Raw genomic sequence first — 15,167 nt, 5'->3', positions numbered from 1 at the left:
AACATTATTTCTGAAATATCTCAGACTTTTACAAAAACTTAAATCCTGAACTAATTTCAACCCTTAAAATTTTTTAACAGTTTAAAATGAGAAAAAAACCAGAGTAGAAAATGGAAACAATTATTTTCAAGGTATTAAACTACATTTCTATAGTACAATGAATATTAATTTTTCAAAATAACTTACTTAATAAGAGCTGCAATTATTTGAACATTTAATGCTGATCCATTAATAAAACGATCATGCAAAATCTGGAACCCATTTAATATGCCAAATTTATTGATGAGATCCACTAGCCAACCCTGCAATACAAATGATGAGTTGTTTAAGAAAAATGTTAGAAGTTACTATTAGAAATAGCTTTGTTTGAAATAAGTCATAAATAGGACATAGTTGTATTTCAAAAGAACACAAACTATTTCTGTGAAACGGTCACAGATATATTTCAGAGATCTGTTCTCTGTATAGCTTGAGCCAAAAGCAGCACGGGTTTAATTTACAAAGTAGTTCCTAATTCATGGCTGGTATTTGTTTACATCCCATAGGTCTGGTAAAGAGAAATTTAGACTGCCAAAACACACTAATGAAACTGTCTGAAGCCAAAGACAAGGAGATAGAAAAGAGAAAATAGTAACTCGTCACACATAAGAGATCCTCACTGCTTTAAGAAATCCTATCATCAGATGCTTGCTCAACAGAATCAAATCTACAATTAGTAAGGATATTAAATGTATGAGGCCAATATTAGTGTGACACCAAAGCTAAGCAGACTGTAAGGAAACTGCCCTCAATGATACACTAGCAATTAAATTTATCATATTAAATATATGACATACACAAATCAGGGCAATGCAAACAAAAAAATCCACAATCATGCAGAAAGTTAAGTAGACAAAATTCAACACCTTCAACATGACAAAAACACGCAACAAAGTAAAAATACAAGGAAACTGCCTCAGCATAATAAGGGCCACATAAAAACCCAGAGTAAAGATGAAACTCAATGGTGAAATACTGAAAGCTTTTCCTCCAAGTTCTGGAACGAACAGGAATGTTTGTTTTCATTAAACCTGTTCAACATATCACTGAAGTCCTAGCCACAGACATTAACCAAGAAAAAGAAATGAGGGACATCCAAAATTGCTAAGAAAACAGTGAAACTAATTAGCTAACTCTACAAAGAGACTGCATGTCATTTTATAGGGATTCTGAATTGTTTTGCATTAATTTTATACTCTATTTTAATAAGCATGACAGCGTACATATGCACACTAAAGATATGTCCTGCAGTTTCTAATGTTAATGTTTTCCATATATTTAAGCATTAATTAAAATAAATATAGTCACATAGCCTTTGAGACAGTAAAAGGCCATTAAGGTAATGCTTAAGCCACTAAGACATGAGAATAGACATATATAAAAGTCCCTAAGAGCCGACTTCCCTAACCAGGTCTACTGGTTCTGTGCTTTTGCCTGTTTTTCTTATCTCTGCTGCTGTTGCTGCTAAGTCACCTCAGTCGTGTCCGACTCTGTGTGACCCCATGGACTGCAGCCTACCAGGCTTCAGTCCATGGGATTCTCCAGGCAAGAACACTGGGGTGGGTTGCCATTTCCTTCTCCGATGCATGAAAGTGGAAAGTGAAAGTGAAGTCACTCAGCTGTGTCTGACTCTTAGCGACCCCATGGACTGCAGTCCTACCAGGCTCCTCCAACCATGGGATTTTCCAGGCAACAGTACTGGAGTGGGGCTCTACTGACATATAATTAACTCCTGTTTTTTCCCAACCTGTCTCCTTGAAACTGGTTATAATTTGGGTTAATATAAAGGAAATGATATATTCCCTATAAAATAAGGACAAATTAAAAAATTATTTACTTGACTCAAAAGTCAGATGCTCATCATAACATTTTCTAAGAAACTGAATGCATTGTTTAAAAAAAAGTATGAAAGCAAAATAATAGAACCCAGAAAATCAGTGTTAACATAGTCTTTGCATAAATGTTTTCTATTGTTAAATATATATTAAGTACAAAATATATGTAGTAAGTACAAACAAGGTAATGGTTAATGTTCATTATTTATACTAATTATTTATGTTCTCTAAAGCAGAAAGCACTGAACCACTGCTATGAGGGGAAACATAGATTAGATTCCTATGAGCATCTTATCAACAAACAAATATAAATTAAGCTTTGTTCAAGCATAAAATTACATTTAGTATGGCTGGTCATGAGTTCAACAGTAATAACTCAATAATTCACATTAAATAATGTGTCTTTAATCAGAAACCTACATATAACAAAACAAAACTAAGGAGATTAATGCCCCTGGAGTTCTAAGATAAAACAGCACAATTTTAATATTTAATTTTGAAATTAACAAACCAACACACTTTTGGTGATCGAGGATCTGAGGAATGAGCGAATAATTCATCTTCAGGTGACTGAGCACTTGTGGAAACTGATTCACAAGGACGTGTACCATTGTAGACATGAAATTTGCAATGAGGATTTAAGGCCATGGCGAGAAGTTCTAGAAGTGGAAACCAGTCTTGGGACAACTTGGCCACACAAAGTTCCACTAGGCGATGAGTATTGTTAATAATGCATCTCTGTTTATATTGGGGGTGGAAGAATTGATTTACAAAGAGAAAACAGAAATTTCAAACACAGAAAGATTAGAATCTTGTTAATGATCTCACAACATTTTCTATACTGATGATATGACTTTTAGTCCATTTTACAAATACTGAGATCAAACTGACATATCAGTAAAATAAATTCATAGTTATTTACTTCATAATTGTATTTTACCCATTTCAAAAGCTATTTCAGAAGGGTTACAAATGACCTAGAGGTTGTCTATTTTTGCTCCATGTGCACAGGAAACAATTTATACTTTTTTTGGAGTTCATACTCTATAGTCAGTAATTCCAAAATCCAAATATTTTAAGTCATGTAAATTAACAGATATAAAGACATGTAATCTAAGTCTCAATTAAAAAGTCAAAGATCATTTCCAACATGTATACTTCTATAACTAAAAATTCACATGTCAAATCAGAAAATTTGATTTATAATTATGCCACAATCATTTCTGCAAAATTCTCCAAGTTCTGCTTTCCAGGTTGAAGTCCACAAAAAGTATGTTTACTTCACAACTTTTGATTAATTTCATTTCAAAAATGAACAGAGGTTTGGACTAATTATAATTACAGTGTTTCAATGCTTCTACTAAGATGCAAACCTTTAACACTTTCAAAATCTCTGGAATACCAAGGTACGTATCTTTAAAAGTAACAGTAGCAAGAATTACTTTTGTTCCATACTGAAGATACTGCCTTAAGAATTTGTGTTTCCTGATGCCAGTCACTTCAATACATGACCAATCTGAAAAAACTTCAAATTCCTTTTGAGTTGTTTTATTAAAAGTGAATTTGAGTTCAAATCACAAACTTACAGGAGTACTAGTTATTCAAATTTCCAGTGAAGACTTTCTCTCTACTAACCGCAAAAGTAAAATTGTGCAAGATGCCATGACTGTCACTTCTGCTATAGTTTATCAGCTACATATACAATGAAATCTCACACACCTTTTGCTATCCAACTATACTGGGGGTCTCTTATTATATTCCCCATCTGGAGCATTTTTCATTCTTACTAGTACATAAATTAGAAGGATTCTTCCCATCAACCAACAAATATTTGATGAAATACAGTATCTTGCATAAAGTCACAGGCACAGGGGGTCCAGGTAACAGATGAAACCAAGTTTACACATCTCAAAATGTCAAGCTCATTCTTAAAGACCTTTAAGGGTATTAAATATATCAGTAGACTTGATACATTATTCACAGTAATGTTTTCCAGAGAAAAACCCACAGGGACCACCATGTAAACAAGACCTCAGTCTCCAATATAAAGGATGAGACTCACATGAATTTCAAACTTCCAGCCACTCACTGCTTCATCCATAAGAATTTTAGTGAAAGATATTGTTAGCCCATCTCGGAAAAAACGTTGACATGCCTCACTTTTAACATCAAGACCTAAGAAAAGGTGAAACATTAAACTAAGCATGACACAAAGTAAATACATTGTTATAAACTATTTTAGTTTCAACTGAAAAATAGTATTGTAGCTTTTGAAACAAAACACTGAATTACTGAAAGAGGTTAAAAGGTAACTTGCTGCTGCTACTGCTGCTAAGTCGCTTCAGTCCTGTCAGACTCTGTGAGACCCCATAGAGGGCAGGCCACCAGGCTCCACAGTCCCTGGGATTCTCCAGGCAAGAACACTGAAGTGGGTTGCCATTTCCTTCTCCAATGAATGAAAATGAAAAGTGAAAGTAAAGTCCCTCAGTCGTGTCCAACTCTTAGCGACCATGGACTGCAGCCTACCAGGCTCCTCCATCCATGGGATTCTCCAGGCAAGAGTACTGGAGTGGGATGCCATTTCCTTCTCCAAAAGATAACTTATTTACATTAAAAACATGCAACTGAAAAATAAAGTATTAATAAACTCAATAAACTTCAGAAACACTGAGCTGTATTAAACTACATCAAATTAATGAATGTAAAACTACATCAAATTAATCAAAGTGCTCTGAAATACAATACTACACTTTGTTAAAACAAAGAACAGTTACTAGGTAGATATGGTATACAACCACTCCATTCACTTACTGAAAATATAGCTCAGAACTTTTAAATAGTAATCACTTAAAATTTTCATTTGGCTGTAAACTATCTGTTTATAATCAAATTGAAAAGGTGAATCCTGTCTTATACTTCTAATTTAGTTCTTTTGCGTTCTGAAATCTAAAGCATCTTCTTTTTTAACTTCATGTGATTTTATAGAACAAACTTACATGCTTCCATCACCAAAATAAGACTTGTAATTCTTCACAACCCAGAAAGACTGAATTAACACAATAAAGTATACTGTGGTTTTGATTACTTATTGATAAATTAATGTCAGTTAAACCAGGATTTCCCACAAAAATGTAGACTTCGCTTCACAGTAACTATGATCCCAGAAAAAAAGAGAAGAAAAAAATGAATGCTACTAAACAAAATAGCATTTCCAGTTTTTATTTATCTAGGACCTAGAACAAATAAGCCCTTCAATAAATAAATACAATGCAAACTAACCACACTGTTGATAAAAAGTGAGAAACATTTTTTATACAGTAAGATATTTTCACAGACATTAGAATATGTTTGTAAAATATTTTTTAAAAATGCATTAAATGTTTAGGATAGCTGCTGTGAAGGTAAAATTATCACTTTTGTCATGGAGTCAGAAAGATTTCCCAAGGTACCACAGATGTTAAAAATAGGCCTAAAAACATTATACTTAGTAAATATATCTCTGAATAGTTAATTTCAAATCTTCATTGGATGACCCAGAAACGTAATGCTACTATACTTTGTTTTAGCCTTAAAGGCTGTAACTAAGTAGAATATACAAGAACTCATCTGCTATAAGAACTCAGCTATTGTTTTTGAACAAACTCACTGAAACATAATGAATTGCGACAGAAAATTTTTATATATGGGTTAAGAGATTGTGTTAATTGCTTGAAAACAAACACATACACACTTAGGCAATCTTTATTTCTCAAGACCTTTTTTCTTTCTCAGAAAAAACTGTGTGTTTAAACAAAAGTCAAATATACTATTCTTGACAGTTTATTACAAAAACAATAACAGATGGGGTTTCCATTAGCATCTCCTTTGCTTTCACAGGCTTTTTTACTAAATGACTCAAAATGCAAAGTAAAATAAACTATACTGAATTTATTTGCAAATTTAACGTATTTCTCCAATATTAATGGCTTAGGTACAAAACAAAGTCCACAAAAATAACTGAAGCCACATGGCCTTATAGTACTTTTAAATTATAAAATATACTGTAACGTATGCTCTTCCACAGGCTTCCCCGGTTGCTAAGCTGGTGAAGAATCCGCCTGCAGTGGCAAGAGACCCTGCTTCAATTCCTGGATCAGAAAGATCCACTGGAGAAGGGACAGACTACCCAATCCAGTACTTTTAGGATTCCCTGGTGGCTCAGATGGTAAAAAATCTACCTGCATTGTGGGAGACCTGGCTTAAATGCCTGGGTTGGGAAGATTCCCTGGAAGACGGCATGACAATCCATTCCACTCCAGTATTCTTTCCTGGAGAATCCCCATGGACAAACGAGCCTGAAGGGCTACAGTCCATAGGGTTGCAAACAGTTGGACATGACTGAGCAACTAAAAGCACACACCCATGCTAGAAAATGTTTCTGACTTTCAAGTGACAATCTCTTTTAAAAATATGGGGAAAAAAAAGATCCTGTCCTTAGAAATATGAATAATAACAAAATTCTGCATTCAATTTTAAAGGTCTTAAGGTCCTTAAAGCTTGTCCAAATGTTTTCATGAATGATTGCTCAAAGTTTAATATCTATAAGTTCTACTGGAAAGTTTAGTCTAGTGTAATCTAGAATTTTATAACTGAGAAAAGCAAAGCCATCAAGAACAATGTGAAAATACGTATAATAGCACGCATAATGAAAAATACCATAATATATAAACTCACCTTTTTTACTAAGATCAATAGCAGCTTCTAAAAGCACTTCTAATTCCCCTTTTGGCAAAACTGGAACCACCCAACGAGGCCTAAAAATTAATACAGAACTTTAAAACGCCGCAGTTGTTGAGCACAAATAAAATATCATAAATAACTTTAATGAAATTTAAAATCATAAATAAATTTAATTTACCTGCTGTAATTGCTTTACTAAGAAAAAGTTTAAAAACTCTGACTGTATTATATAATCACCATACAATTTAAAAGAGTTTGGCAAGTTACATGCTTAGTGCTACTACATTACAAATACAGTATTTTAAAGCACTATCAAAATTCAGACATAACATTAAGAGAGAATTCATTGAATAACTTTCACAGATGACAAAAACTAAAAATACTTATTAATTAATTATATAATCATTATTATAGTAAGTAAGAAAAAGTGTTGCTTTGTGGTTCAGGTTTACTAGTAAGAAGAAACAGTTTGACAACCTTTTTCTTTTGTGTCTTCACAACAAAAGAAATGAGGCAAAAGAAATGAGGAGAAAGAAATCTGGCTGGTTTTTCAATTCACATAGACAATTTATTAACCCTTCCTGACAATTATGTGAATTGTATGTTCTCCAAGACTTTATACTGTAAGTACACTTCAACATCAAAGCAATTATGCAGATACCATCATATCCAGCTAGGTTTCTCAACTATCAAAAAATCTCAGTCATATAGGAATGTGTCTACTACTAACTCACTACTTCTAAAGCAGGGGTCCCTCCGCTACATAAAGAGGTGAGCAGTGAGTGAAAGTGAAGCTTCATTCATACCTACAGCCCCTCTCTATAGCTCACACTGCGGCCTGAGCTCCACTTCCTGTTAGATCAGCACTGGCAGGAGATTCTCATAGGAACTTGAACTCTACTGTGAACTGCACATTCAAAGGATCAGAGTTGTGAGCTCTTTATGACAACCTACTGTCTGATGATCTCAGTCTGAGCTGAGGTGGGCTGGGGGGTGGCTGCAAATACTAATCATTCAGTTCAGTCGCTCAGTCGTGTCTGACTCCTTGCGTCCCCATGAATCGCAGCACGCCAGGCCTCCCTGTCCATCACCAACTCCCGGAGTTCACTCAGACTCATGTCCATCGAGTCATTAGCAGAGAGATTTGACTACACAGACCATGATACATCACCTGCTTGCAAACTCATACCAAAACCCCATTAGTGAGTGGCAGGTGACAATTAAGCCGCATGGGGTGGCAAGCTTTAAGTCAGAATCCCACACTTGTTTTAGTCCATATGTGGCCTTTCATTATTTTAGTTACCACTTCCAGCCCTGCCTCTTTCTCCAGAGGCACCTGTGCACCATACACCTGTCTCGGTTGCAGTTTTTCTAAGACCACAAGCTAACCTAGCCAGTGAGTAAAAAATAAATGTCTCTGGAGAGCTTCTTTGAAAGGGGTGAAGACCCAATGATGAGACAGCAGAAGACTCTAAGACTGCCAACACAGGGTCCTTGCCAACAGCAAGGGTCCTTGCTGCCAACACAGCAAGAGTCCTACTTAAATTACATGTTCATTTCAACAGGTGATTCACATTCTCCAAGCACACTATGTATAATATGTGGCAATCAGCTATCCATCGAAGTAATGAGATCTTCAAAACTGCTTCACTACATGGAGACCAAGCAACCTGCATTAGAAGACAAGCTGCTGGAATTTTTCAAAAGTAAAAAAAGGTGAACAAAGAACAAAACCAACTATTGAAGGCCACCACTTCACTGAATGTGTCTGCACTGAGAGCATCATTCTTATTGGCTAACTGCATTGCTAAAGTTTAGAAGCCCTTTACTGTTGGTGAGCAGTTGGTCCCGCCTGCTGCTAAAGACAATGGCCTTGAACTTTTAGAAGCTACAGTTCAAAATGTGCCACATGTTCCTCTCTTGGCTAGCACCATAACTAGACAGATTGATGAAATAGCAGAGGATACTGAAGCACAACAGTTAGGATTAATGAGTCACTATGGTACACAATCTAGGTTAAGAAGTCTTCCTTTACTGACAACAAGACAAGAGGATATGTCGTGTACACTTCTCCTGCCGGCCAACAGTACAGCTTTTTTGACTATGTATCAGCAAAACGGAATGGGTCATTTTGTATTGGTATATGCACAGACAGAGCAGCTGCCATGACTGGTCTGCTTTCTGGTTTCACAACTTGTGTCAAAGAAGTCGCTTCTGAGTGTGCCTACACAGAGTTATCCGTAGAGAAATGCTGGGTACCTGAAAAAATGTCACTTGAACATAAAGTTACACAGGATGTGATTAAAATAAGCAACTGCACTAAACAACATGCCCTAACTCAAACCTGTTGACACAGCTCTGTTGGGAGATCAATGCAAAGCACATATCTTTTCTCTTATACAGAGACATGACATTGCTTTCTAAAGGCAGGTGGCTAGTCAGAGTTTTTCAGTTATGAGAGCCACTCCAGTGATTTCTTTTAGAAAACTGTCACCACTGGCAGCATATTTTTGTGACACAGAATGGGTCACAAAACTTGTTCACTTGTGTGACATGTTCAATCTGCTCAACAAACTCATTCTGTCACTTCAGCTGTGCTCAAGTCGGCAGATAAAGTAGCTGTGTTAAAAACAGACTAGAATCATGGCAACAACGAGTGAACACTGGAAGTTTTGACATATTGCTAACATTAGCAGAGATTCTGAAAGAAACTGAGACAGGGACTTCTCTATCCCAGCTAGCGCCTGATCTCCTATCTCAGCTTTCAAAGGAGCCTGAGTATTACTTTCCAACCACAAAAGACCCACAAGCTGGGAAGGAATGGACCCAAGACTATCTGTGAAGAAGCCAGGTCAATCAACTTTGCCCATGCTAGAGGCAGATCAACAGCTTGAGATCACAAATGACAGCGGCCTTTAAAGTATTTTTGAAACAACTTCAAATCTCCATATAATCCAATAATCCATACATTCTGGATTAAAGTATTTTTGAAACAACTTCAAATCTCCATATAATCCAATAATCCATACATTCTGGATTAAAGTATTTTTGAAACAACTTCAAATCTCCATATAATCCAATAATCCATATATTCTGGATTAAAGTCAACGTGGAATATACTGAGATTGTCACAAAAGTACCAAAAAGCCTGCCTCCATTTCCAACATCCTTTCTTTTTCTACAGTGAGAGCAACCAAAACAGAGTATTGAGTAAACTGGACATAAGCAAGACACTTCAGGTATCACTGTCTCCCATCATCCCCAGAAGGGACTGTGTAATTGCAGGAAAACAAGCTCAGGGTTCCCATTGATACTGCATTATGGTAAGTTGTATAATTATTTCATTATATATTACATTGTAATAATAGAAGTGCCCAATAAATGCAACATGCTTCAATCATCTCAACAAGATCCTATTTTCGAGGAAACTGTATTTAATATCCTATGACAAACTATAATGGAAAAGAAGATGAAAAGTATGTATGTACAATGGACTCACTTTGTAGTAAAGAAGAAATTAACACAACAATGTAAATCAATTATGCCTCAATAAAATAAATTTTTAAAAACTTAAACAAACAAAAAACCCTCAAAAAAAAAAAAAAAGCAACTCCCCCCAAAAACAATGACCTTACCGGTTGATCATGTCATCCAACTTTGCCAGGTCAGCATGAGGAAATGCAGGTTCCTCATCTTCATGTTGAGGTGGAGCATCACCTTGACCTTGTTCATCTGGAGGAGTTGCTGGGGAATTCTCATTGGAAGAATCAGGTGATGAGGTCTTAAAATGAAATATTATAGATTTAAATTTTATAGTATATGTATAATATTTAGCTGTTCAGATGCCAACACAAAAATATATATATATTGTCAATATATATCTGTAAATACTTGATAAAATGGAGATCACATTGCTTCTCTTTTCCTGTCAATCTATGAGAATTTTTCCATATAATTAAGAATCTTATAATAAGAGTGAATTAATGGCTATATAATACTACATGAATTAATGTGATGAGAATTACAGAACATAAGTTCGGTAACACCTGCTGCCAAACAGTATAATCACACTGAGCCTTCTAATTACAAATCTTTATACAAAACTGGAAAAGAGACAGAAACTTCTGTGACTACAACACAGAAGTCATCATGACTTCTTCCTCCTCTTCTCTTAGGACAATCTTTCTGTTAAAAGTTACATGTGTGTGTGAAATCGTGTCTGACTCTTTGCGACCCTGTGGACTATAGCCCGCCAGGCTCCTCTATCCATGGGATTCTTCAGGAAAGAATACTGGAGTGGGTTGGCATTTCCTTCTCCAGGGGATCTTTCCAACCCAGGGACTGAACCTGGGTCTCCTGCATTGTAGGCAGATGCTTTATCCTCTGAGCCATCAGGGGAAGCCCCAGGTCCTAAAGACTCTTAATCACATCTTGAAGACACCGTGCACAGATGCAAAGGACCATGTGGTAAGAAACTGAGGCCTCCAGCCAACAGACATCTGGAAAGGAAGTCCCCAAACCCAGTCAAATATTCAGAATAATGTAATCCAAGGTGACAAGCTGACCAAAACCACAATATACTAAGACAGAACCGTTTAACTAATTGATTTGCAAAATCTTCATGCACCAAAACTATGACAAAATGGGTGCTTGTTACTTCAAATTACAAAAAAAGAACAAAGGACAGAACTTAGCCAGAAGGCTACATAAAATATACATGCTTAAAAGCAAGAACCCAAAAAGAAAGAAAGAAGTATAGGAAAAGACTTTTGCTTTACAATACAACTAGTAAGGAGTTTGTAAGCTGTTACTCCTTCTTAACAGCTAAAAGAGCTGAACACTGCTATACACTTGAAACACATTGTAGATTTACTATACTTCAGAAAAGGGGGAAAATATTTAAAAAATAAAGAAGTTGAATAAAATGAAAACCAACAATGGTTCTCAGATTGAGCAAAGAACTAAGGTCAAAGCGAAAACGGTCAAACACAAAATGAGAAAAGAGTTAGGGGAACACAGGGAATCAAAACTGCCAGAACAGAAAATCACAAGCATAAACCTCCATGGAAACCAAACCAGCAGCTATAGCCTTAGCTGCAGTTTCATTTTCCAAGTTTTAGTTAGCTGTAGCCAACTGCAGATTAAATCTATAAAATAGAAAATTCAAAAAATAAGTAATCATAAAGTTTTAGACTGTGAGCCACTCTGAGTAAATATATGAAATCTCAAGCCATGCTGACCCTGCCCCACCTTCCTGTGCCCTCAACAAGAGTATCATGAGTTTGTCCCAATTATGAGATTGCTTTTATAATGCAGTGTTTCTGTTCAAGCAACCCTTATTTTATTTAATTATGACAATCAAGCACAAAGTGTGATTATGGCAAAATTCAGAAATGTCAAAGAAAGCTGCACAGTACTTCCTTTAGGTGAAAAGTTGTAAGTTCTTGAATTAAAAAGGAAAAGAAAAATCATATGCTGAGACTACTAGGACTTATGGTATGAATAAATTTTCTATTTATGTGAAATTGTGAAGAAGGAAAAAGAAGTTCAACCAAAGTCTGCTGCTGCACCTCAAGTTAAATCCAAAGTACATGAGTATTTAGATATAAAAGGCATCACATTGTGCACGATATTTTGAGAACACATTCATTTGACTTATAGCATACTATTACTGCAAAGTTCTTTTTTATTATTAATTACTGTTAATCTCTTAGTGTGTCTAACTTATAAATTAAACTCCATCACAGGTGTCAATGTTTAAGAAAAAACATAGTTATCAATATACATAGAAATGCTACCTTGAAGTTTCATGCATTCACTGAGGGTCCTGGAATCTTTTCATTGGGAATAAAGTGGCCTGGGGCAGGGGGAGGTACTATTGTACTGAAGTAAGAAAACCTAAATTGTAATTGATTAATTGCTAGAAGCTGAATATGGTAAGTTGGAGAGTTAAAAACTCCAAGAGGTCAAAACTTAAAGGGATTCAGTACCTTTCTAAGCTTTACTTCCAGACAGTCCTATCAAGCTTTCAAAATGAAGACTGGAAAAAAATTCCCTGGTGTTCCCACTAGGATGGACAAGGTAGCCATTCTGAAATACATTCTTCAAGCATTCATTCTTAATAGGGCTGATCCTTAGGAACCACTGCCTAACCTACTAGGTTTTTTTTTAGAATCTAACCAACTTGCAGCTTCCCTGGTAGCTCATCTGGTGAAGAATCCAGCTGCAATGCAGGAGATCCCGGTTCAATTCCTGGGTTGGGAAGATCCCCTGGAGAAGGGATAGGCTACCCACTCCAGTATTCTTGGGCTTCCCTTGTGGCTCAGCTGGTAAAGAATCCACCTGCAATGCAGGAGACCTGGGTTTGATCCCTGGGTTGGAAAGATTCCCTGGAGAAGGGAAAGGCTACCCACTCCAGTACTCTTGGGCTTCCCTGGTGGCTCAGAAGGTAAAGAACATGCCTGTAATGTGGGAGAGAAGATCTCCTGAATCAACTTAACTTTCTCTAGTAGTTACACATGGTGGAGAAGGAAATGGCAACCCATTCCAGTACTCTTACCTGGAAAATCCCATGGACAGAGCAGACTAGTGGGCTACAGTCCATGGGGTCGCAAAGAGTCAGACACGACTGAGCACCTTCACTTTCACTTTTCACTTTCATGCATTGGAAAAGGAAATGGCAACCCACTCCAGTGCTCTTGCCTGGAGAATCCCAGGGACAGGGGACCCAGTGGGCTGCCATCTATGGGGTTGCAGAGTCGGACATGACTGAAGTGACTCAGCAGCAGCAGCAGCAGTTACATATGATGTGAGACCATAAAGCTTGAGTGCTGAAGAATTATCTTAGCTGTTACTTGCACTAACTCATAATTTGTTCAATATAAGCAATAACGTATATAAAATTATAGACTTGGGGAAATGAAAAAAAAACAGTATCAATGATATAAAAGACCAGAAAGAGGAGTTATGAATAATTTACTACAAGGAACTTAAAACTACCCATATAACAGTGAATGTACAGATTAGTTACACATGTATACTGCAAACACTAAGGCAACCACTACAAAAGTTAAAAAAAAAGTTTAAGAAAAAGATATGAATGGTATGTTAAAACAGGAGAGAAATGGGAATCATTAAAACCACAAAAGGTGGAAGGAACATGAAACACAAATATAAGGACAAGAGCAATTAACAGAAAATAGTAATAAATATGGAAGGTACTTATCCAACTATTTTAATAATCACGTTAAACCTCAAAGGTCTAAATACACTAAATAAAGGCAAAGATTAAGTGGATCAAAGAGCAGTTCAGGAACTTCCCTGGTGGGCCAATGGTTAAGAATTTGCCTTGCTAAGTACAGAACTCAGGTTCAATGCCTGGTCAGGGAATGAAGATCCCACATGCTGCAGGGCAATTAAGCCTATGAGCCATAAACTACTGAGCCATAAACTACTGCAATGAAAGATCCCACAGAATGCAACAAACAATCCATGTGCTGTAACTAAGACCTAAAAAAGGTCTGTCTAGTCAAGGCTATGGTTTTTCCAGTGGTCATGTATGGATGCAAGAGTCAGACATGACTGTGCGACTAACTGAACTGAATGCAGCTAAATAAATATTTTAAAAAGGAAAATTCAACTTTATGCTTCATTTGCCAAAGACAAACATAAAATTTAAGGAAAAAAGAAAGATACAGAAACAGACCCATAGCAAGAGAATCAACTGATCTTTGGCAAAGGGACAAAGACACAAAGATAATAACAATGGTGAAAAGAAAGGCTTACAATGTATAATGTAGCAAATGAACAACCACATGCAAAAATAAGAATTCAGAGCCTAGACTGTAACCCTCACAATTAACTAAAAACAAATCAGACTTAAATGTAAAACACAAAACTGTAATCCTCTTAGAAAAGAAAATAACAGAAAATCTAGGTGACCTTGGGTTTGATGCTAACTTCAGATATAACAACAAAGACAGTTAAACAAGATGGACTTCACTAAAATTAATGATTTCTGTTCAATGAAAGAAACTGTCAAGAGAATGAGAAGACAAGTTACTAGGACAAAGACTGGGAGAAAATATTTGCAAAATAAAGTACAGCTGTCCAAAGCATAAAACTGAAAGAAAGTGAAAGTGAAGTCGCTTGGTCGTGTCCGACTTTGCAACCCCATGGACTATAGCATACCAGGCGGCTCCTCCGTCCATGGGATTTCCCAAGGAAGACTATGGAGTGGGTCAACATTACTTTCTCCAGCGGATCTTACTGACCCAGGGATCAAATCCAGATGTCCCACATTTTAGGCACATGCTTTACCATCTGAGCCACCAGGGACTCCTCAAATTCAACAGTAAGAAAATAACCTGATACAAAAATAGGCAAAAGACCTGAAGAGACACCTCATCAAAGAAGACTAACAAGTAATAACTAACCACTGGAAAAGATGTTTAATATCACAAGTCATTAAGGAATTATACAGTAAAACAATGAGATACCAAAACATAAACATCTGAATAGCCAAAATCTACAATCTTGACAAAACCAAATGCTAGTACAGCCTCTTACAAAACA

General features: G+C 36.3%; 1 protein-coding gene across 2 annotated transcripts in view; it reads right to left on the bottom strand.

Annotated features, from left to right (window-relative positions):
- The window catches only part of LOC138986328 (ubiquitin carboxyl-terminal hydrolase 9X-like), a 149,723-nt gene that overhangs the window by 108,031 nt on the left and 26,525 nt on the right, over positions 1–15,167 (bottom strand). For both annotated transcript variants that reach the window (XM_070365477.1, XM_070365478.1), the window contains exons 3-7: positions 10,229–10,374; positions 6,588–6,667; positions 3,937–4,049; positions 2,394–2,612; positions 187–302 (exon numbers count right to left, since the gene is read on the bottom strand). In XM_070365477.1, coding sequence (XP_070221578.1) covers positions 187–302; positions 2,394–2,612; positions 3,937–4,049; positions 6,588–6,667; positions 10,229–10,374 — 674 coding nt within the window. The remainder of the gene's footprint in view (positions 1–186; positions 303–2,393; positions 2,613–3,936; positions 4,050–6,587; positions 6,668–10,228; positions 10,375–15,167) is intronic.

This window comes from Bos mutus, chromosome X, assembly GCF_027580195.1.
Source record: "Bos mutus isolate GX-2022 chromosome X, NWIPB_WYAK_1.1, whole genome shotgun sequence".
NCBI lineage: Eukaryota > Metazoa > Chordata > Mammalia > Artiodactyla > Bovidae > Bos > Bos mutus.
This window is presented reverse-complemented; position numbering and strand designations above follow the sequence as displayed.